Source organism: Rhinolophus sinicus, chromosome 16 (genome assembly GCF_057876585.1).
Source record: "Rhinolophus sinicus isolate RSI-liver-muscle chromosome 16, RSI-T2T, whole genome shotgun sequence".
Classification (NCBI taxonomy): Eukaryota; Metazoa; Chordata; class Mammalia; order Chiroptera; family Rhinolophidae; genus Rhinolophus; species Rhinolophus sinicus.
The window spans coordinates 32,062,733-32,083,567 of NC_142516.1; the positions used below are offsets into that span (position 1 = coordinate 32,062,733).

Consider the following 20,835-nt stretch of genomic DNA (forward strand, 5'->3'; position numbering starts at 1 on the left):
CCTATCAGTCTGCCTTGGGTGACTGGAATGACGGTGGTGACATCCTGGGATGAAATTTTGGGGAAAATGATAAGTACAGGTTGGTGGGTTGAGTGTGAGTTTCCTGAGATTCAACTAAGTGAAGGGTCTTAGAATCAGTTTAATAAATGGAACTGCATTTCAGAAGAGAGATCTAGGATAGAGTGAGAATTCAGAATCTTCTTTTTGTTGGTACATGAAGTCATGAGTTTAGATTAAGTCACTCAGGAAAAGTGTACAGAGAAAGATGAGCAGAGAACCTAGTACTGAGCTTTGAGAACCAATATTTAAGGCGTGCAAAGAGGATAGAGCTATGTGGTTAAAAGATGTGATCATAGTGAGGTGAATACAGAGTTTAGCAGCAGGGGGCAGAAAAGTGGCATGGAGCTTTTAAAAAGTAGAGAAAAAGGGGGTAGGGGAGATACTGGTTTAATTTGAAGGGAGATGGTGGGGGGGGGGGTCTGTGAGACAATGATTGTCGCCGGGGGCCCAAAAGACCATACAAATCTCTCCACTCCAAAACAAGCCATTTATTACTCCATAAACTCTTAGAAATAATTTCCCAAATACATACAATTTCTTCTCAAAATAATTTTATGGAATGAAGACAAATGTTCATCAATTATATCTCCTCAAGAAAAGATTTTTGAAAATCCCCTGCAGTCTCCTCCTCCCAGCTCTGAGGCCCCAAAAGGTGTCAGTTCTTGGGTCAAAGGCATCAAAGGAAGGGAAAGAAGGCAACATCTTGAGCTGTCGTTTAAGGCAGGAATCACCTCCTTTGTTCGTCTTTTTTTTTTTTTTTTTTTGGGGGGGGGGGTCCAGAAACTCTCCTTCAGCTTCTTATGACCAACTTTTCACAGCTGTCTCCTCCTTTTGCTACCCAGGGCCAGCAAAAGACTCACCCTGAATCCCCCAAATAAACCTGAGAAACATGCCTGCGTGGGACGATGTGTGGGGCTCTGGCAAGGTTTATGGTTGCTCTGGGCATGAGAAACAGGGCCCAGAGTAAGATTCTTAGGCTCCATTTTCTTTTCCCTTCCCCATACGGCCCCTGTGCACCCACTACTTCCACATTTGCTTGTCTGGATTAAAACTTAGAAGGTTTGGTGGGAAGGAGGCCTACATCGCTTTTTCTTGAAATGCTGTAACTCTGACAGATATCTGGGAGCTCTTACTTCACTTTTCCTTGCCTTACTTGGGTACAATCTTTTAGAGAATGAAGAAGCCGAGCCCCGGGAGTGAGAGTGGAAGAGCAGGTTTATGCTGCTTTCCCAGGGACCCTAAGCTCTCCTTACTAAGTTAGGTGAATACAAGGGAGGAAGAGCAATGACCGACTCCTTTGGAGTTTCCCTAAAGGCTTCTACTTTTTAAAAGAAAAGCTATCTTTTCTTGGGCATCATGGATCTCATAAACTTGCCGGAAGTGATGAGGGACCCAAAGCCCTGTTTGTGGGAGAATGCATAGGCAGAACGTCGAGTGCTTGAATGTTTCAGTTTAGTCTGGACTGGGGGTGGCAGTGGGTGTTTCATGCGATGCATTCTGTCAATAACCTACAGCCAGAGCATGGGGACAGGGTTTTTATCCACAGAGGCAAGGCAAAGAGGGTCATGAATTGAATTATAGCTGGGTAGATTCCCTGTTCCACTCACCTTGTCCACAGTGGAGGGGCAGAATAGTGGTTTGAGAAACTGGTACCCAACGGCAGGCAAAATACAGAGGACCATGCTGAGGGCAACACTCAGCCACAACAGTGGCAGACTCAGAGTGTTCCTTACCACACCTGTAAACAACAGCCAGGAGGGGAAAGGCTGAACCAGAGCCTGGAGGAAGGGCGCTGTCAGCCAGAATTTAGATACCTCTCCATTCCAAAGAAGGAAGTTATTTTGGAGACAGGTTAGTCTCCTGAGAAATAAGTAAATGCAAAAGAATTGCAGCGAGATCCTTTTTACAAGCCAGTCATCGTGAATTCACGTGCCTTCGTCTCTCTCTGAAGGCGGGGCAGGGCAGGAGATGGGGGGAGGTTATAGGAATCCTAGAGCTTCGGCCTGGACACAAAAAATGGGATAGAGGACATTGGAGGGGAAAAATGAGAGGTGGAGCCAGCTACGTCTACATATCTACTCTTGCTGTATTTTGTCCTCATCAGAATGGAGATGAGAGATAGGGAAATTAATATGGGAGACAATAAGGCAGTAGAAAGAATATTGGACTGGGAACCAGGAGACCTAGATTTGAGTAATTTAAAATTTAAAAACCTCCAGTCTCTAAAATGGTGCTAATAATTCTTGTGCTGCCTACTTCAGAGAATGCTTGTAAAAATCAAAATAGATAAGAAATTTGAAAATATCTTAGAAACTCTATAAGGTAAAATATTTCCCCTAGCTAAATTTTGAGTCCTTTTAGGGCAAAGACCATGTCTTATTCCTGTCTATATCCATAGAGCCTAGCACATAGTAATAGCTGCTCCATAAACATTTACTAAACAAATATATTTGGTTCACATTCCCCACTCCTATTCCCCACCCCCTTGCCACACGCTGAGCAGGGACTTACCTAGGAATTGAAAGACGTTGGGGAACATTAAGCATAAGCCATCACTGTACAGGAAGTTTAAGAGGCAAATGTAGAAACCCAGGCTACCCCAGGTGATGAAGTGGCTTATCACCGTCCAGTAGGTTGTCTCCAGGGCAATCTGAAAAGCACCCTACTATGTGCAATACGCTATAACCTGGGACCTATCAGCCACCTCCCTTCTCCAATTCCCTAATGGGAGGATGCTCCCTCCCCACCCTCCCTCCTTCCTTCCCTCCCTCTCTTCCAGACAGTCTCCTCCTCCAATCCCCCTACCCCTACCACCACTGGCCACACCTGCATTGTGACCACCCAAAGCAGGGAGGTCTGCACTATCAGGGAGAAGGACTGGTAGTCGGAGATTTCCTTCCCATCACTGCTCACTGAGTTGCAAATCGTCCTCATGGGGACAAAAAACAGCACGAAGGAACTGTAGACCCCATGCATGAAACACTTCACAAATTCCTTCTTGTTGAAATAGAGGTTGTGCTGGCCTGGCTCATACAGCTCTGGGAAGTGTAGGCTCCACGTTTCATTCACATCCTGGAAGCACCAGAAGGTAAGGAGAAAGGCTCAGAAGGTTCCCATCTCCGCCAGAGTGGAGGCTTCTCCCCTCACTGAGTCTGCTGGCAGGCTGCCTAGGAGCTTCCTCATGGGTGACTTGAGAAGTGCAACCAGAGAACAGAGCAGTGAGCACAGAGCCTTCCTGAAGTTCTACTCTCTAGGCAAGGATCTGGGTAGTGAAAGGAAGCTAGGAGAAGGGCAAGATGGTGGAAGGACCTGGAGGCAGTTAGGAGCGGGGACTCAAGAAAGGGGGCAATTGGGACTGGGGGTAGCTGGGAGGGAGGACTGGAGCTTGGGGTAGGGGAGGAAGTTGGGACAGGAGTCCCCAGTTTTAAGTGTTTCTTTGGTTGAATATTCTTTGTGTCAAAAGCCCGTGGGAGGAGAGGGGAAAGCCAATGGGGACCAGGGAGTCCCTTATAGGTGTCCACGCTCTGTGATAGTCCTGCTATTCCCATAGCTACTGGTGAACTCAGGTAAGAGGATTCTCTATGTGGGTGAGATTGGATCATCTTCAGCTCGTGAATCTGAAACTCTGGATAACAGAGCTTGGGGCTTGTGTTGAGAAGTTGTAGAGCCCTAGAATTTAGACCACCGAAGCTGGTTAGAGCTGCTGACTGACACAGCTTATCCCTCTTGCTGTCTGATGCTGGCAGCTACTTCATGGAGACTTTCTTTCCTACCCTGATGGGGACCAGGAACCGTGATACTATGATGTCCCTTTCAGCTACTTTATTCCTCTTTGGAGGCTCCTTTTCTATTCCATGTACCCATGACTGGAGGTTGGGGTAGAAGGGAAGGGAGAGGTGGGCACCAGGGCCCTCAATACCCAGGGAATTTCTGACAAGGACCCATACTCCCATGCTTGGCCCTCAGGACCCCCACCGAGGCCTCCCACTATTGGTTTATCTCATTATCTCTGAATGGTCTCTCCCTTTTTGAAGTCCCTGCCCCAATAGCTCTATTTCCTTTCACTACTTTTGTACACACTAAATTTACAGCACAATTTCCATGTTTCTCTCTAGAGATAAAACTGATGCAGGAAAACTTGGATTTCTAAAACTGATGATTATTCTCTGTGGAGGAAGACTCTTTACTTTATCCCATGATACCTCTCCAGGTGATAAGCTCCCTTCCTTGCTCTAGAAAGCATTCCATTTATACTTCACTTTATAGAGCTCAGCTCTTGCTATTCTCCTCATCTTGGGAATATTTCTCAAGGGCCCAGGGGCTTCAACACTGACTAAGGGGCTTGTTGCTGGTCTTACCTGGTCAAACAGACTCAAGCCCAGGACAGGGAGGGAGGTGTAGACCAGGTTGTAGAGAGTGATAAACCAGGTGTCATAAACTGTCTGGAAGAATACCAAGAAAATTTCTTAGATGTCTCTCTTTTACAAAGTCCCAGCTCCAAGAGAGCCCCTTTGTCCTCAATCTACCCACCCCTGTACTAACCTAGAGCAGGATCTGAATTTCAGCAATCTGACTGAGAAGGCTGACCTCAGTCTCTGTTTGGTCCTACTCTATTTAGAACTGGCTGCCTGGCTGAGGTAGGGCCATATCAAGCTTGTTTGTGGTCAGCCTTACAAGGTTGATTGGAACCAATGCTACCATGACCTGCACTGCTTCTGCCTGCACAGCAAGAACCCAGACTGGCTGCTAGGGAATGCTAGCTAACACCCTGCACTCCCGGGCATGGAAGCCTCTGGGCTATTTGCTGTATCTGCGTTATGACATTCAACAGCTTCTATAACCCTGGACTCTTTCTAACACTGGCAAGCAGAATAGACCTAACAACCCTTCCCCAGTGAGGTGCTCCGTCCCAGAGCCTAGAGAGGGCTCCTCTCCTTACCAGCCACAGAGGTGGTCATCTTTGTTGGTTCTCGTTCTCTCTCTCTCTCTCTCTCTCTCTCTCTCTCTCTCTCTCTCTCACACACACACACACACACACACCTCTCCCACAAACCAGACTGGCTTTGTTAGACACCGCGGGTATACAAGTCCACTACTGTCTGCTGACTGGTCTGTTCCCCCTGGAGCCCAAGGCAACAGACGTAGTAAGTATCTCCCAAGAGAAGCATTCCTGGGGTTATTTCTCTTGGGAATTTTTGAGAGACTCCTAAAAATTGCTCATAGGAAAAGGGATTCCTTGTGGAACATCAAAATCCAGGTGTCACCTCTCCCCACTATCGTGGGGGAGATTTCTTTTCAAAATGTGGAATTAAGTCATTGGAGCAACAACAGTGCGTGTTCGGGTGTGGAAGGAGAAGTAATGGGTAGCTGTGTTTCCAAGTATGGCTCTAGGTGAACGCCATAACCAGCCTGTCTGTCAAGACCTAGGGGACCTTTGAGGTTTAGCCTGCTCCATAAGGATTACCTTGGGTGCTAAAACAAACAAACAAACACAACCAAAAAGCCCAACTCCCAGACTTAGGAAATTCCCTCCATTACGTATGTTTGGAAACTCTAGGTGTCTATGTCAGGGAAAAGGGGAAAACATCTTATGGGTGAGTTCTGAAGGTAGGAGTCAAGGCCCTGTCAGAGCCAGGCCAGGAAAGCTAGGGGTTAGAAATCTAAGTTTCAGTGTGGGGCTGGGAGATGGGATAAGCATGGGTGAGGAGCTTTACAGGTGATGGCAGCATATCCTACACTGGTCTCTAGAGGAGAAAAAGGGTCTGAGCTGGCTGAAATGGGGGGTGACAAGACGCTGTTGAGCAGAGTGGGAAATGCCACCTGACTTCCTACCTGTGCGGAGAAGCCGCTGTAGAAGGAATACCAGACGTGCACCAGGGTGAAGGCAAAGTTTTTGTAAAAGAAGTAGCTGAGAAACTTGCACATGCGATTATAGGACCAGCGGCCATGGACAAAGAGTAGACGCTGCAGATACTGGAACTGGGAGAAGGTGAAGTCACTGTTGAGCATGGCCTGCGTTCCCTCCTGGCTGCTGATGCCGACGCCAATGTGGGCAGCTGCAGAAGAAACCCCAGAAACTTCTCAGCCCCAGACCTTGTTTGCTGGGCTCCCAGCCTGGGAAGTATAAACAGAAGACTGAGCTCATGCTGTACAAATGCCTTGTTTTACGTTTGGAAAACACTGTTAGGCCCAGCTCAAAATGGCCCTTACTTAGTGGCTGGAGCGTTTTCTCCTTAGTGGATTGCCCCTCCCCTACAAGTCAGAAAACAGCTCCTTCATCTTTATTTTGTTTTGTATGGTGCTGCTCAAGAATGCCTGCCACTCTTGGCTTGTTCTAGAAAGCTGTCCTGGATGGTCTCTGCACCTCCTATGGCCACCTAGGCTCTTTCCTACTGTTTAGATGCTGAGGTAAGCATTTCTTGGTATCTCCTGAAGCCACTTAAATCAATTAAAAATGCAGGATGGACGTCAATCCAACATAACATTTAATTACCTAAGTTTATCTAAGGAGCGAAATCCAACTGTTGGGAAGAATAAGTGACGTACATACTTTGTTAGTGAGAAATAAGTTCTTCAGGAGGCTTAAGGTGACTTTTTCTGGATAAAGCAAGGATTATACTCGATGGAAGATAAGACTGAAGTTCCTATTACTTTTAATTAGTCTGTTGTAGTGTAGGCCAAATTCATTGATTTTCTAGCATATACCTATTGCATTACTTAATGGAATAACTAAAACCTCTAAAGCCCTAAAAACCAGAGAAGTTCTAGGAACTGGGGAAGAGAGAAAGAACACTTCCTAGTCTGAGGCTGAGTCTGGAATATCTGCTAGTGTTTCCCGTATGGAGAGAGAAGGTGGACTAGAGGACCTCTAGATGCATCCATATCTCACAGAACCACAAGTTGCTGGAGGCTAACAACATTCAGCTGAAGTTAAAACCAGTTTCAGCCATTTGTTTCTATTGGTCTGAAGCATCAGTAAGTCTGCTATTCTCCTCCAGCCAGGGTAGTCAGGGCAAGCTCTTGGGAACACTGCCTGCATTGGGCCTCACAGCTAATTCCCCGGTTGGGTAACCCTGTCTCCCACTTTACTTTGCTCAGGCTGACAGCCTTCAAATAAGGAACAGACTATGACTTCTTCCCAGGGCTCCTTTCTGTGGGCTTTGATGCCATCTCAGAAAGATGGTGTGGTAGTGACACAGCCTGTTGTTCTATGAATATATGCGTGAGCTCTTGTGGGAGCCACGCGTATCTATGTGTGTATGAGTATTAAGTGAATGAATCTAAATGTGTGTGTGTGCCTGTGGATACAGGCAGATGTATGCATGTGTAAATAAATGGGAATGCAGGTGTAGCAGAGCATGAATGAAATCACAGAACATGAATGAACGAAATCATACAACACATATGACATGCAGCAGTGTGAACGAGCAACAGTGCCCCCCAGATCGGGTTTGCCCATGGAGCAGGGACAGGACAAGCTCATGCCTTGGGGCTACTGCCCCCACCCCTCACATGCCTTTGATCATGCTGACGTCATTGGCCCCATCCCCGATGGCCAGTGTCACCGCCTTCTTGTACCTCTTCACCAGCTCTACCATCTGGGCCTTCTGAAGGGGTGTCATCCGGCAGCAGATCACCCCCTTGCACATGCAAGCTGCTCGCAGCAGTTCCACCTCCAGGTTCCTTTCTAGAGCATAGGCCTGCGGCACCGGAACACACCCACATTTCAGCTGCACGAAGAGGTTCTCCCCACAGGATCTCCCTAGGCCCCTCCCCTCTCCGCCTACTCTCCTGTACTACAGAGGGCAGGCGTGCCTGCTCCCAAGGTGCTCCACCCCCAAGGGAGACCAAACCCCCACGTCAGCTCTAGGCATCGCCACACTGACCCAGCCTCCAGTGGGAAACCCGTCAGGGTCTCGGCCTGGGTCAAGTCGGTTGACTGGGCTATAAGGACAAGTGACTTTTTGGAGGACATGGTTCTGCTCACTTCCCTCTTCCCCTAAGTGACAGGCCACATCAATAGTGAAATTTTTGGATAAAGAAGGAATATGCTCTTGGCTTCTCTTTCCTCATTATTCCTGCCTAGAGAAGGCTCGAGAAAGGTGTTTGTCAGACAAAGACACCTAAAGAGAAGGGGAACAGGGTCACTCATGGGTCTTGAATTTCCCCTGAAGTGGGTTGGACCCAGGAAAAAAGTTCCGTGGAAGAAGAGAACAGGCCGTAGCTCTGTGTTGCCCACCAGACTGTAGCCGTTGATGATCAAGCCGTAGTTGCCACTGGGAACCTCCTCAGGTATTCGGAAAGGCGCTCTGGGCTTCGTGGTGAAGCAGGTGTTTAGTGGGTCTGGTTCCAGCAGAGGCTTGGGTTTCATCTTGTCTATTGCTGAACTGAAGACCAAGAATAGTGGTTAGTGTCTGACCTGAAGCCCCAGAGCTTAGGAGGGAAAACGTGTCCCCGAGTGAAAATGGGCAAGGTGGATATGGAGCCTCTGCAAAGAGCCAGCCAGGACCTCACACCTGACAGCCTCCTGAGACCTGCCACTACCTTACGTCCCTGACCATTCACACACCACACTTATCTACTCCCCATACTCCGACTCCTTGAGTCCTAATGCTGCTTCACAAAATTCTCTCAAATACTTTAGGTTTTCTGCTTTCCTCTCCTCCATTTCTTCTCTGTGCCTTCTCATAGTATGGAGCCATACTGGGTAAAGAGATGAGTGAGAAATCTTGGGTCCAGGGATGGGCTGTGGCAGCTCTCCCATCTGTACCTGAGTTCTTGCCGAATAGTTTCACCATCATTGCCGTCCACGCAAAACAGCCCATCCATTCCGTTGTCAAATATGTTACAGGCATAGGCGATGTTCATAGCAGTCTCTGCAGGGAAGGAGGAACACAGGTCACATTTTGGCCAGGACAGGGTGTCTTCACCGTGTGCCGGTACATAGGCTGGTACACAGTAACAGTGGGCTACAGAGCCCATTTGTCCACATCGGCCAGGGATGCAGTCAAAGTGCAGTTTTCATGGGTCAATGGAGACCATATTCAAATATCCACAGGAGCCTGGCAACTTGGTAAAGACTGGCAAGTTCTTTATCAGTAACTAGGTTCGTTCTGGCTTCGTCTTCTCTACAACGCCTTCCCCTGTTTCTTAAAGCAATTCTAGTCTGTATCCACTTCTCCAGCCAAACAGGATGTATTTCCTGGAACAGAACTGTGCTTATTTCTACGCTAGATTTAATGGGAGACTGAGACATGCTTAGGTTGTAGTCTTTCCTTTAATCAAGAAATCTGGAATTTGGAATAAATTCATACTAAAGGAAAAAAATTAAAAAAAAAATTAAGTCCTGAACCCTGGCTGCAAGTAGTAGCAATAGTCAGAGGAGATACTGCAATTTGTATAGAAACTTTCTTGGAGAAAGACCTTGAGGATGAGAAAGACTTGTTTAGGGGAAGGAAAAAACATTTCAAATGGGGAAACCACCCAAACAGAGGCCCTGGAGTAGGAGTTGCTTTATTTTGGGACATAGTGAAGGGGACGGTCACTTGAGGATAGAGAAAAGGATGTGTAGGCAGAAACAGATTATCAAGGTCGTGAAGGCCAGGGAGTGGAGTCCAACTGCCACCTGCAGTCACGGTGGGCACCTGAGCAGAGGAGTAACGTCATAAAAGTAGTATATTTTAGGAAGATTAAACTGATGGTTGTTTGTAGGCTATACTGAAATTAATAAGGGCAAGAGACAGAAAGATCAGGTCAGAAGCTTTTTGCAGAAGTACAGCCAACAGGGGACAAAGGCTGAGTGAGCATGGTGACACAGTCAAGAGGATTTTCAGAGGAATTTGAGGGACATGGTGGGAAAATGGACCTTCGGGACAACAGAGAGGGCATGTATAGTCAGAAAACTCTAAAAGTTTTAGCTTGTGAGTTCCTGGATGACAGAGGTCATGTTTGATTGTTTCACCTCTGTGTTCTCAATGCCTACCTCATGTAGCATCTGCCATAAAGTATAGGCTTAGCAAATTGTATATCAAGAGGGAATGGAGCTGTCCTGTAAGGACTTGACCTGGGTTATAAGGTATTTTTCGAATCACTGGATAAGAACAAAAGGAAAAGAAAAAGAAGAAATAGCTAAGGTGGACAGAGAAGAGGATCGGTCAGGTGAGGAGCTCCACTTTACCTTGCTTATCTCCAGTCAAAATCCACAGTTTAATTTTGGCTTTGTTCAGGGCGATGATTGTCTCAGGCACTCCATCCTGCAACTTGTCTTCTATGGCTGTGGCCCCTAACAGCTTGGAACAGAGATATCAGTGAGTCATAAAAAAGGAGAGAGTCACAACATTTCGTGCTACCCAACAACTCAACTGGCTGCTCAGCATCCTGTTTAGTAAGCTGGCACTGTCCTGGCAGGAGTACCCCAGTGGTATAAAACTCAGCACACTATGCCTCTCAACAGATGCAGCTTTTCAACCACACACTGAAATCAAACTTGGAAACACAGAATATCAGGGATGAAATAGGGAAAAGACTTGCCCAAGTCATACGTGATGCTGTGTGCCACTTCTAAACCATCTGTTTCTCGACACATGTTCTCTCTCCCTGGCTTCATAGCACGCTTCATGGCTTTGGTCTTCAACAGGGATCCCCAGACAAAGGATGCCCCACACCTCATTCCAGTGTTTCTTTCAACCTTACAAGAGCTTGGTGAACTTAATTTGTTTGTATCTACTGGGGCCCTCTAAGGTTTTTAAGGCCTTTGCCCCTGAAAAGGGGAATCACTAGATTAAAAGCATCTTGGTTCAGCACCATGCTTTCTCTCTATGATATCCCAACAGTGCCAACCTCAGGGATGGGCACCAGGACAAACTACTGACTTCTGCTAGGCCTCTAGAAGGACAGTCTAGAAACATCACAGAACTGGCTAGGGAAGGAGATTTGTGATCTTTGGGATCTCTAAATTTTCCCATTTGGTATCAGTAACTTCTATTGTTATAGCAGAGCCAGCCTGTATCAGTTTGGTCAAAAACTCAGGGGACATCCTTAACATCTCTTTTTGCTTATATCCTATAAGATAATCCATCAGCAAATTCTGTTGGCTCTACCTTTAAAAAAAAAAGAAAAGTACAGATTTGATCATTCCTCACCACTTCCATTACTTCTATAGGGTTCAAGGCATTGTCATCTCTCAATCGTATTATTGCAACTACCTGCTAATTGGTCTCCCTGGGTCTGTGCCTGCTCCCCTACAGTATGATCTCAACATGACAACCAGAGATCATTCAGAAAGCTTCATCACTTCTCTGGTTGAACTCTTCACTGGTTTTCCATATCCCACTCTAAGACCTTATTGGCCTGCAGGACCCTCTACTACTTCTCTGTCTCATGTCCTTTTACTCTGTCCTCCTGAGTGACACTGCACCAGCTACCCTAGCTGCTCCTGGCTTCAGGGCCTTTGCTCCTGCCATTCCTTCTGTCTGGAAAGCTTACCCTCCAGAGATCTGCTTGGCTTGCCACCTTCTTGAGGTCTCTGCTCAGATGTCTCCTTCACTAAGCACCCTATTTAAAATAGCAACTGTGCTTTGCCCTCTCTAAAACACACACATATGCTGATACTCCCTAGCTTGCTTCCTGGCTTCATTTTATTTTCTCCCATAGCGTTTTTATCTTCTAACATACTATATATGTTACCTTTTTTGTCTGTTTTGTCTACTGCTATATGAACAGGGCTTAAAACAGTGCCTGGCACATAGAGGAAGTTAATAAATTATGTCAAATGAGTGAGTGAATATTTTTGTCTTGATTAGTCCATCAATTAGTTCTGGATTATCTAATCTGTTATTCCTCCCAGATTAGTTTCGGTAAGCAGCTTTGGGATAAGAAACACTGTCGGAAAGATGAAATTTATAACCAGTGTGTTTTTTTCATTATTTATGGATTTCAAAGGTCCAGGATATCCTGAATCAGCGTGGATTCCAGTATCCGGAGAGAGCCTGAACCTACTGATTTGCTGGAAGCCACTCTCAGAGCCCTTGCTCAGTCTGCTGACTGCTGTCCCCCATCATGCTTCCAGTTTGTCCCAGGCTTCCTCACACTAACCATCAAGTCTTTTTCGATCTCTTCATAGACCCTTGATATTTTATTTTCCCGATTCGCCAAAGACAAACAGGCTTCACTGTGCTTTTTGCTCCAGGCACAGAAGAATGAACTGTCCAGTTCTCGGTAGGCCACCATGAGGGTGCGAAGGCCTTCACTGGCAAAATCCTGGAAGACATGTGTATGCACTGAGCGGGGCTGGGCTGGGTGAGGGAGTGGAAGGCTGATCCCACGGGCCCCATCTGCTTGCAGTATAGAGTTTAATGGTTAGTACCATGGGGCTAGTACCTGGCCTAATCAGAAAGCAGCTGTTGAGCTTTCTCAGCAAAATGTCCTAAGGATTGGGGCAGCATAGCTGGGGCTAAAGTCTGAAAGTAGTTCTCAGACATAGAAGATTCTAGCTTCTATCTACAGTTAGATTATTTGCTGTGTAACCTTGGGAAAAACTAAGCCCTCTAGATTTCTTTCTTATAAAACTGGGATAATAATTCACCCCCTACAGACAGGATAATGACATCTAAAATATGAGAATGAAGGGAGTAATAAAGCAAAAAAGAGTTGTTATAAAAATAAGCAAAGGTGTTATTATTTTTTACAAGCATATATTCATTTTATTTTCCTCTCTCTCTACCTTCCTTCATCAAACATTCAATGGGCATCTCAAATAGCATACATATTGTATTTGTCTATAGCTGGTTGGCTCAGTTGACTGGCCGTAGCCAGCAGTGTTAGGCCACTGCTGAAATGCTCTCTGGGTGAGCTAGCATCTCTTTGCTCCTTGGCCACCGATATATCCTAACCATAGCTAGCTATCTTGCGGAAGTATACTCTTGGTCATAAGGAGGGCTGGGTGAGAATGTGGGAGGTTTGGGGTAGAACTCATATCCAACTGAGGATGGGATAGAGGCAGATTTATGTATTGAGAATTGCATGTGAATAACAATTCTACATGACAATTGTTACAGTGAGCTTCAGAATAATTCACTTTGGCATCATAAGAGTAAAGGAGAACAGAATTTATCTTCTTGGTATATTGCTCTTAGTTCCCTGTGCAACTCCTGAGTGTCTGATGTTACCTGTCAGGTGAAACTAACGTAGGTAGTATAGGTAGGGAATGCCATCTCTTAAACCTCTGTACTGTTGGCAGGCAAAACTATGACACAGAAGCCTGAGGGAAGTTCTCAGAGACTTCTTAAGAAGGAAGAGATATGGCAGAAACTGATTTTGCAAAGGATACTGATAATAGGACTGGACAAGCTTAACAATACACTGACAGATTCTTAATTCTTCAACAAGTAATTTAGCAGCCTGTGTTAACATTATTTCTTACTGATCTCTCACTTGTGTATTTTCCTTTTCTCTTCTGTTGGGCAAACCAGAGCCCTGGGGCCAAACCCTGACCCACTTGTTTTTGTGTGACCTGCTGATCCCCGTCTCAGAGGGCCTGGAGCTATGCTTCTGCATGAGTGGGTTTTTGGAGCTTGACTCATAGGTTTATCATCAGTGGTTAACATACAGTAGTGTAATCAGACGCCACTGCTGGTATCTGTTAAGGTTGGTAGCAGGCTGAAAAATCTGAAACAGTTTTATGGCCCACTTTGAAGCCAGTCTGTGGAAATGCTCTCTGAGAAAATACCTAATTCATGTGTTCATTAACAGATGAGAGTTTTCAGACTTGCCCATAAAAAATACTGTGGCCTCTGGGAACCATAAGATATAAGAGCCACCCCATGTGGGACACTTCACTGACTTTTTAAAACATTTGAGATATACTGTACATACCATAAAATTCAGTCTTTTACAGTGTACAATTCAGTGTTTTTTAAAAAATGATACCCTTAATTGTGCAACCAATCATCACTACTATCTAATTGCAGAACATTTTCATCACCCCAAAAGAAACCTCATACCCATTAGCAGTCACTCCCGTTCCCTTTTCCCCAACCCCAAGCAATCACTCATCTACTTTCTGTTTCTATAGATTTGCCTGTTCTAGACATTTCCTATAAATGAAATCATACATGTGGCCCTTTGTGACTGGCTTCTTCCGTTTAGCACAATGTTTTCAAGGTTCATCCACACTGTAGCTGTATCAGTATGCCATTCCTTTTAGTAACTAATTAATTCATTGTACGGATATACCACATTTTATTTATCCATTCATCCATTTATGGGCATTTGGGTTGTTTCTACTTTTTTTGCTATTGTGAATAATGCTGCTATAAACATTCATGTACCAGTTTCTGTGTGGATGTATATTTTCATTTCTCTTGGGAATATACCTAGGAGTGGAAATGCTGGGTCATCTGATAGTAACTAAATGCCAAACTTTTTCAGGAACAGCCAGACTGTTTTCTAAAATGGCAACATCATTTTACATTCCCATCAGCAATGCATGAAGGTTAAGATTTCTCTCTATCTTTGCCAACATTTATTATTGTCTGGTCATCTTTTTATTTTATTTTAGCTATACTAGTGGTGTGCAGCAGTATCTCATGGTTTTGATTTGCATTTCTCTGATGGCTAATGATATTGCACATCTTTCATGTGCTTACTGGCCATTTATTCTCTATGTGTTAATGTAGAGTCAAGCCAAAATGGCCTAACAAAATAGCAACTTCACCAATCTATTTCTTTAAAATATTTTTCTGATCTGCCTCTTTCTCATCCCATTCCCTGTCCTATCCTTCCAACCCTATATATCCAGGTATAAGGGTAGAAATCCCAGAGAATACAGACCTGGTTTTCCTTCTTAGTGCCAGCTGGCTGGAGCCAGTCTTTCTTTCTGATGTAGCTCAAGTCCAAGGGGGTAGAAGTAGCATGGAGTAGGTAGGGGGGAGGTACCCTTGGGGACTCTAATCCTGTAGATATCAGAGGATGATATCAAACAACCTCCTAACCAGCCCAGGCCGGGTGCTTTATACTCCATATCCTAAAAGCAATCTGTTCTTATCATGGCTGATGGGGTGGGCCTCCCATACCAGCAGGCCCTATTCTGAAGCAAATTCTAGGTCTGACCATGGGACCTCCTAAGCCAGGAATCATAGAGAGAACTATTCTGACTGTGGTAAGTGCTCCCACAGACACAATCCTTGTCATGACCCTGGGATCCTATGCCATCCAACATCTTGGCACAGAAGTTGGCAATGTGATCACTGAGAATCCCACAGAATGAGGAAGCTTTCATTCTTCCATCAATTAAAGAGACACAGACACCAATATACACCCATAAATAAACACACTGACACAGGGACACATATCCAGATACAAGGAACCATCCACAGCTTCCCTCCCCTGCAACCTAAACACTTACATCTAAATGTCCCATGGTCACATCTCTGATGGCTCTACAGGACGGATGAAGCAGCTGACAGAGGGTGGTGTCTGCACCCTTGCAGAACAACATTACCCGATTTTCAGGTGTCCTCACTAAGGATAAGCAAATTAAGCAAAGTAACCATATAGGCCCATTGTTACAAGAACTTGTCTGGGCCAGAGGGATGGCCGGTGGTGTTCCCATGACATCTGTTTCTGATACCTTTGGGGGGCTAAACACTCAATGAGTGGCCACATAGGATAAGTGACATAGTGAGGGCTGGTGAGAATGAGAGAGGACCTTATGGAACCAGTTCTTCCATGGGTTCAATATCACCTGTGGAAGTCTCTGATGCAAAATCACATTTAGCTTCTAATGTCCAAGTTCTATACCAAAGCCCACATCTAGTACCGTAAGGACCAAGGATGAAGAATGAAGGATGACGAATGACCCAAACGCATCGAGAGCAAGATAGTAGGAATTTCCTCTACATTTCTGTCCTCATCTCTTGCTCTAAGTTCAAGCTTTATGGATTTATTCTCTGTTCTTAGCTTTGAGGGTTCTTACAAGCCACTACTCAGGAAAACTGAAGAAGGGCCCTAGTGAATGGTAGAAAGCCCCCACCACCCTTGTGTATAAAAAATATATAAAGGTATGTGTCAGAGAAAGTGGGAATGGCTGCGTGTTTGTGTCTGAGACACAACACCTGTGAGAAGGCATGTGGAGGGGAGAAAACATCTGTGTATAGATTAAAGAGAAAGTCAATGTGTGAATGTGTATGAAAGACCAAGGGGAGGACGGGCTAGGAGGGGCACCCACCAATAACAGACATCCTCTTGCGCACATTGCTGAAGTCCAAGATAGCCAGCAGTTTGTAGACTTTGGTTTTCCCCATTTCGACTACCACGATGATCTCAGAAGTACGGGAACGGAACACAAAGCCAAAGTTCCTGGCAGCAGTGACCAGGGCACCTTCATCTGGGGACTGAGCCTGGTACACCAGCTCACCTGGCAGGAGAGAGGAGGGCAGCTAGAGCCCACGGACGTGCAGCTGAAGTCCACCCAGAAGGGACACCGTCTTCCAAATGCTTACATAAAGATGGAGCCCAGAAGGGACACTTTTCCTCTAAACTTCCTCACAGTCTGGCCCTAAAAGGCCAGGTTGTGTACAACAGGGCAGTTTTTTTTTCTTTCATTTCACAGACCTGAGTTAGTATTACAGAGGCACATGGTACATGCAATGTATATAAGTGAACATAGGCAGTTACTCTCCAACTTTAGTGGGTGAAGATGGCTCAGGGGCTTGTTAAAAATGCAGGTTTCTGGCCCTATCCAAACTTGCTGAATCCAGAATCACAAAATCTGGGAGGAGGGCCCAAGAAATTGAATTTTTAACGAATCTCCTGGGTGAGTCTCATGCAGGTGGCCCTGCATAAAGTGCTCCTGCATAAGACAGTCCAAACTTTAAATAAATACTGCTGCAAGATAATACTGATGGTTTAATAAACAATATATATATGTGAATCAGTACTGTCACCTTCGAAACTCTCACCGTGGGAAGCTAAATGATTCATTTTGATGAATCAGTCATTCAGTTTTATATTACTCAAGACACTTCTTGAGCTCCTCTTTTAGAATATCACCACAACTTGAGGTATATTTTGGATGATTTCTCTTCTTAAGGACACTTTAATTTCTAAACACAGTTAAGCATCATCAGAGTCTCATACTTGTGAATGAGGCAGGTGGGGGAGTATAATTTTAGGTCCGACATGAACTATATCTCTGGGACAATAAGACCATTTTCTTGTGTGTTTCCTACCTGTAAACAAAGACAAGTCAAAATATGCTTCAAGTAATAGCAACTGTTGGAATGTCAGGCCCAGGGAGACTTGTGGAGGGATGGGAGCGCATGGGGCCAGGAGACATAAAATTTGGGTTCTTATCTCATCTCTGCGATTCTTAGCTGTAGGATTTTAGGCAAATCATTTCATCTCTTTTAGCTTCGGTTTCCTTCAAAACTAGGATAATATTTCTTTTCTGCTTACCTCAGAGGGCTGTTGTGAAGATTGTGGGCGATAATATAAATGAAAGCAATTTATAAAACTGCAAAGTGATGTACAAATATAAGGTGTCACTAATGGTAGTCCATTGACTTTAAAGGATGATTTATCTGGTTGCTTAAATTCTTGTTTGTTAAGGAAAAAAATCTTCTTAATTTATAATCAGTCATTTCTCGTCGTTTCTTAAAAAAGGCTTTGATAAATTCAGGGATGATATTTGGTTAATAAGGGAACTAGAACATGTCGGGACACCTTTAAATTGTGAAGTAACAAAAGGATGACTCAACTCATTCTTCAGGGAAGTCCTGTCAGACATAGTGGGCTGATCTTGGGAACAATTCGGGTGGACTCTACGACAGGACATCAGAGTCTCAAGATCAGGAGGCCCCTACATGGCACCAAGCTTGACCCTATCCAATGACTGAATCTTCTTTAAGACCAACAGATTGCTTTCTACATGAATATCTCCAGTGACTAGGAGCTCACTACTTGTCTTAACTATCCATTCCATTGCTGGATAACGCTTCCTGTTAGGAAGTTCTTTCTTCGATTAAGCCGTTACAGATGATATCAAACCACCCTCACCTGCAACCAGCCTAGACTCTATGACGTATTCTCAGATCATGAGGCCTCGGGCCCTTTCTCACCTTCCACTTTCTCTTCTGACATCACGGTATGACACAATGAGAGTGAGAGGAAAAATAAGTGCACCTGGCGATCTCCCTTTTTCACTGCTTCCACCAAAGTCATGTCATAAAATGAAAACTTAGGATCAGCCAGTTTGTTGTAGGAGAAGCTGACTTTTTCTGTTGTCTGGAACACACAAGCCAGAACAAACTTCTCAGCAGCAGCTTGATGTTTTACAGAAGGTCAATTTGGGGGCAATTTCTGGAATGTGATGAGAACTCTTAAGAGGGTGGGAAGAGAAAAGCAAGATAAATGGAGGAGACTCTGTACTGGTTTCTAAGGCCTTTGTAGCTTTGACCTGGACCACATCCATGCACTTGGGCCAGAAAAGATCCACCCCACAGAAGACAAGCTAAGTACTGCTTGGAAGACCCTTCTTGCACCCTTTCTCCCCCAGCTATTCTGAACAATCAATGGCCAGCTTCAGTCTCTACTCTTCCAAGTCCTAAATCCATGACAATTAAACCTGAGAATATGAGGGGGTAACTGCTCCTCCATATTAGTAAATGGTGTCTGGAAAAATGCTTGTCTCTGGCTGTCCTCTGCCTGATTTTGGGAGCTGGGAAGAGAACTGAGTCCTGGCATCACTGTGATATTTAACTCCACAAGGGGGCTGGAGACGAATATTGCAAAATAGAGGCAAGGCTGCGTAACAAGGAATCTTCAATACATACGTAGTACTTGTTCACAGATTTAATTTTGAAACATTTTACTTGACCTGACTCCTTCCTGCTTCTAACCCTCATGGTCCTTGACTTTGACTCAACCTTTGGACCTAATATTCACTACCATTTTTCTGGCTATGACCTTGTCTCCTATGACTCTCATTCTCCGTTTCAGTGAGGAAGCGGATAGCCTCCTTGGGTAAACACTTTTTTCTGGTTTAGTTTGGCCCTACGGCTCTTTATCCCCACCCTGGAGTGTGATATTAACAGATTTCTTCAGCCCATACCAGAACTCGCAAGGATATTTCTCCAGTTCTTTGCAGTTGTGGTATTACTTGGGCTGGGCCCCAATATATCAAGTACAGACACACTTGTCCTGCTTGGTGTTATGTTGGGGTAAGAGAAGTTTGCAGCGAGCCATGTGGGCTCTTTTCTATATCCTGTATAGAGGGAGTTTTGTCACAGCAGAGAGGAAGTATGGTCAGGTCCAGAGACAAGACCGAGCCCTGGCCAACCACAGAGTTGGTTGCTGTGGGAAGTTTGTGGGTTTAGCAATTTAAGATAAATCCTCATATAGCATCCCCTGAGGCTATATAATGTACTGGCACATTCTTTGAAACTAGAAGCTGGTGAGTGATGAGAGATAAATTGGAGAGGCAGCCATGAAGCAGATCCTGCATTAGCATCTTATATGCAACAGGGAGTCACAGCAATTTTCTGCTGGAAGTGACATAATTGGATTTGTGTCAGAGGAAGTCTTCTGGTAGCAGCATGGAGAATATGTTAGAACTAGCGAGACGAAAAGCAGGGAGACCAATTAGGATACCATTCAGTAATCCACAAGAGAAATGATGAAGTTGTGACAATAAATATTAAATTAATGGGATGGTTTGAATTGGGAGGTAGAATTGACACAACATGGATATGAAGCGTGAAAGAAAGAAAAGTTAGGAATACTGTTATATTTCCAAATTGGGCCCCTGGATAGATGGTAAGACCATTCACAGAGATAGGTAAGATACCCAGCTAGTAAGGTATTGAGGATGTTTATGATCTGAGGTTTCTGAAGTTTTTGACAGATTGAATTGGAGATACGTGAAGGACATACAGGTAGTAAAGAAAACAGGCATATACAGTTTTGAAACTCAGTTAAGAGAGTTGAGCTAGTTTCTAACCTTCCCTTCCAGACCAGTAATGTTTGAGAATACTAGACCTGGCTAGGTGAAGGGCTGAGATAGAACTGTCCTGGAGCTGCAGTACAGCATGATCTGAGAGGCAATATTCATGAACAACTCCGAAATTATAAGTCAATTAAAAATCAGTTAGACAAGGTTGAAAGGCAAATTCAGGTACTAGACAAAAGGATGGAAACTGGGGATACCAGATGAGAGGAAGTGGAGGGTAAGATGTGGCAATTGAGGAAACTCTTTGAGATGCTATGACATAACTACAGACAATTTTTATAGGATATCTTTAGCTTTCACCATGGACGGGGAGAGAGCTATCAAAGGTTCCTTGGATATATGGATTTGGAGGTGGCAGTGAGTAGGTGGTAGTGAAAGCCATGTAAATACGTGAGATTATCCAGGGAGATGTACAGATGGAGAAGAGGTACAATAATAGAACCCTGGGGAACATCAGCACCTATGGCCAATGAGGTGAGAAAAAGCAAGGAGACAGGAAGATGAGAAAAAACAAGAAGAGAGTTATTTAACAAAAGCCAAGGGACAAGAGAGCTTTAAGAGAAAGTGGAGTTTAAGTGTTAAAATCTGCACCCAACAGGGCAAACTCAACTTAAAAAAAGTCTGCGGAGGAGTTGGGTAAGAGCTTACCAACAAGGTGGTCATTCAGTAACCTTGGCAAGATAGTTTCGGTGGACATAAGACGGAGTCTGATGACAGAGACTGGTTGGAAAATGAATGAAAGGCGAGGAGTTAGAAACTGCTATAATTGC

General features: G+C 44.8%; 1 protein-coding gene across 1 annotated transcript in view; it reads right to left on the reverse strand.

Annotated features, from left to right (window-relative positions):
- Positions 1–533: 533 nt before the first annotated feature.
- LOC109446137 (phospholipid-transporting ATPase FetA-like) overlaps positions 534–20,835 on the reverse strand; it is an 80,964-nt gene continuing 60,662 nt past the window's right edge. The window contains exons 14-27 of the mRNA XM_088793416.1: positions 18,177–18,342; positions 16,286–16,474; positions 15,464–15,579; positions 12,154–12,318; positions 10,238–10,349; positions 8,831–8,936; positions 8,300–8,447; positions 7,577–7,760; positions 5,893–6,116; positions 4,419–4,502; positions 2,887–3,132; positions 2,572–2,710; positions 1,668–1,798; positions 534–1,568 (exon numbers count right to left, since the gene is read on the reverse strand). Of these exons, the coding sequence (XP_088649542.1) occupies positions 1,398–1,568; positions 1,668–1,798; positions 2,572–2,710; positions 2,887–3,132; positions 4,419–4,502; positions 5,893–6,116; positions 7,577–7,760; positions 8,300–8,447; positions 8,831–8,936; positions 10,238–10,349; positions 12,154–12,318; positions 15,464–15,579; positions 16,286–16,474; positions 18,177–18,342 (2,181 nt within the window). The 3' untranslated portion in view covers positions 534–1,397. The remainder of the gene's footprint in view (positions 1,569–1,667; positions 1,799–2,571; positions 2,711–2,886; positions 3,133–4,418; positions 4,503–5,892; positions 6,117–7,576; positions 7,761–8,299; positions 8,448–8,830; positions 8,937–10,237; positions 10,350–12,153; positions 12,319–15,463; positions 15,580–16,285; positions 16,475–18,176; positions 18,343–20,835) is intronic.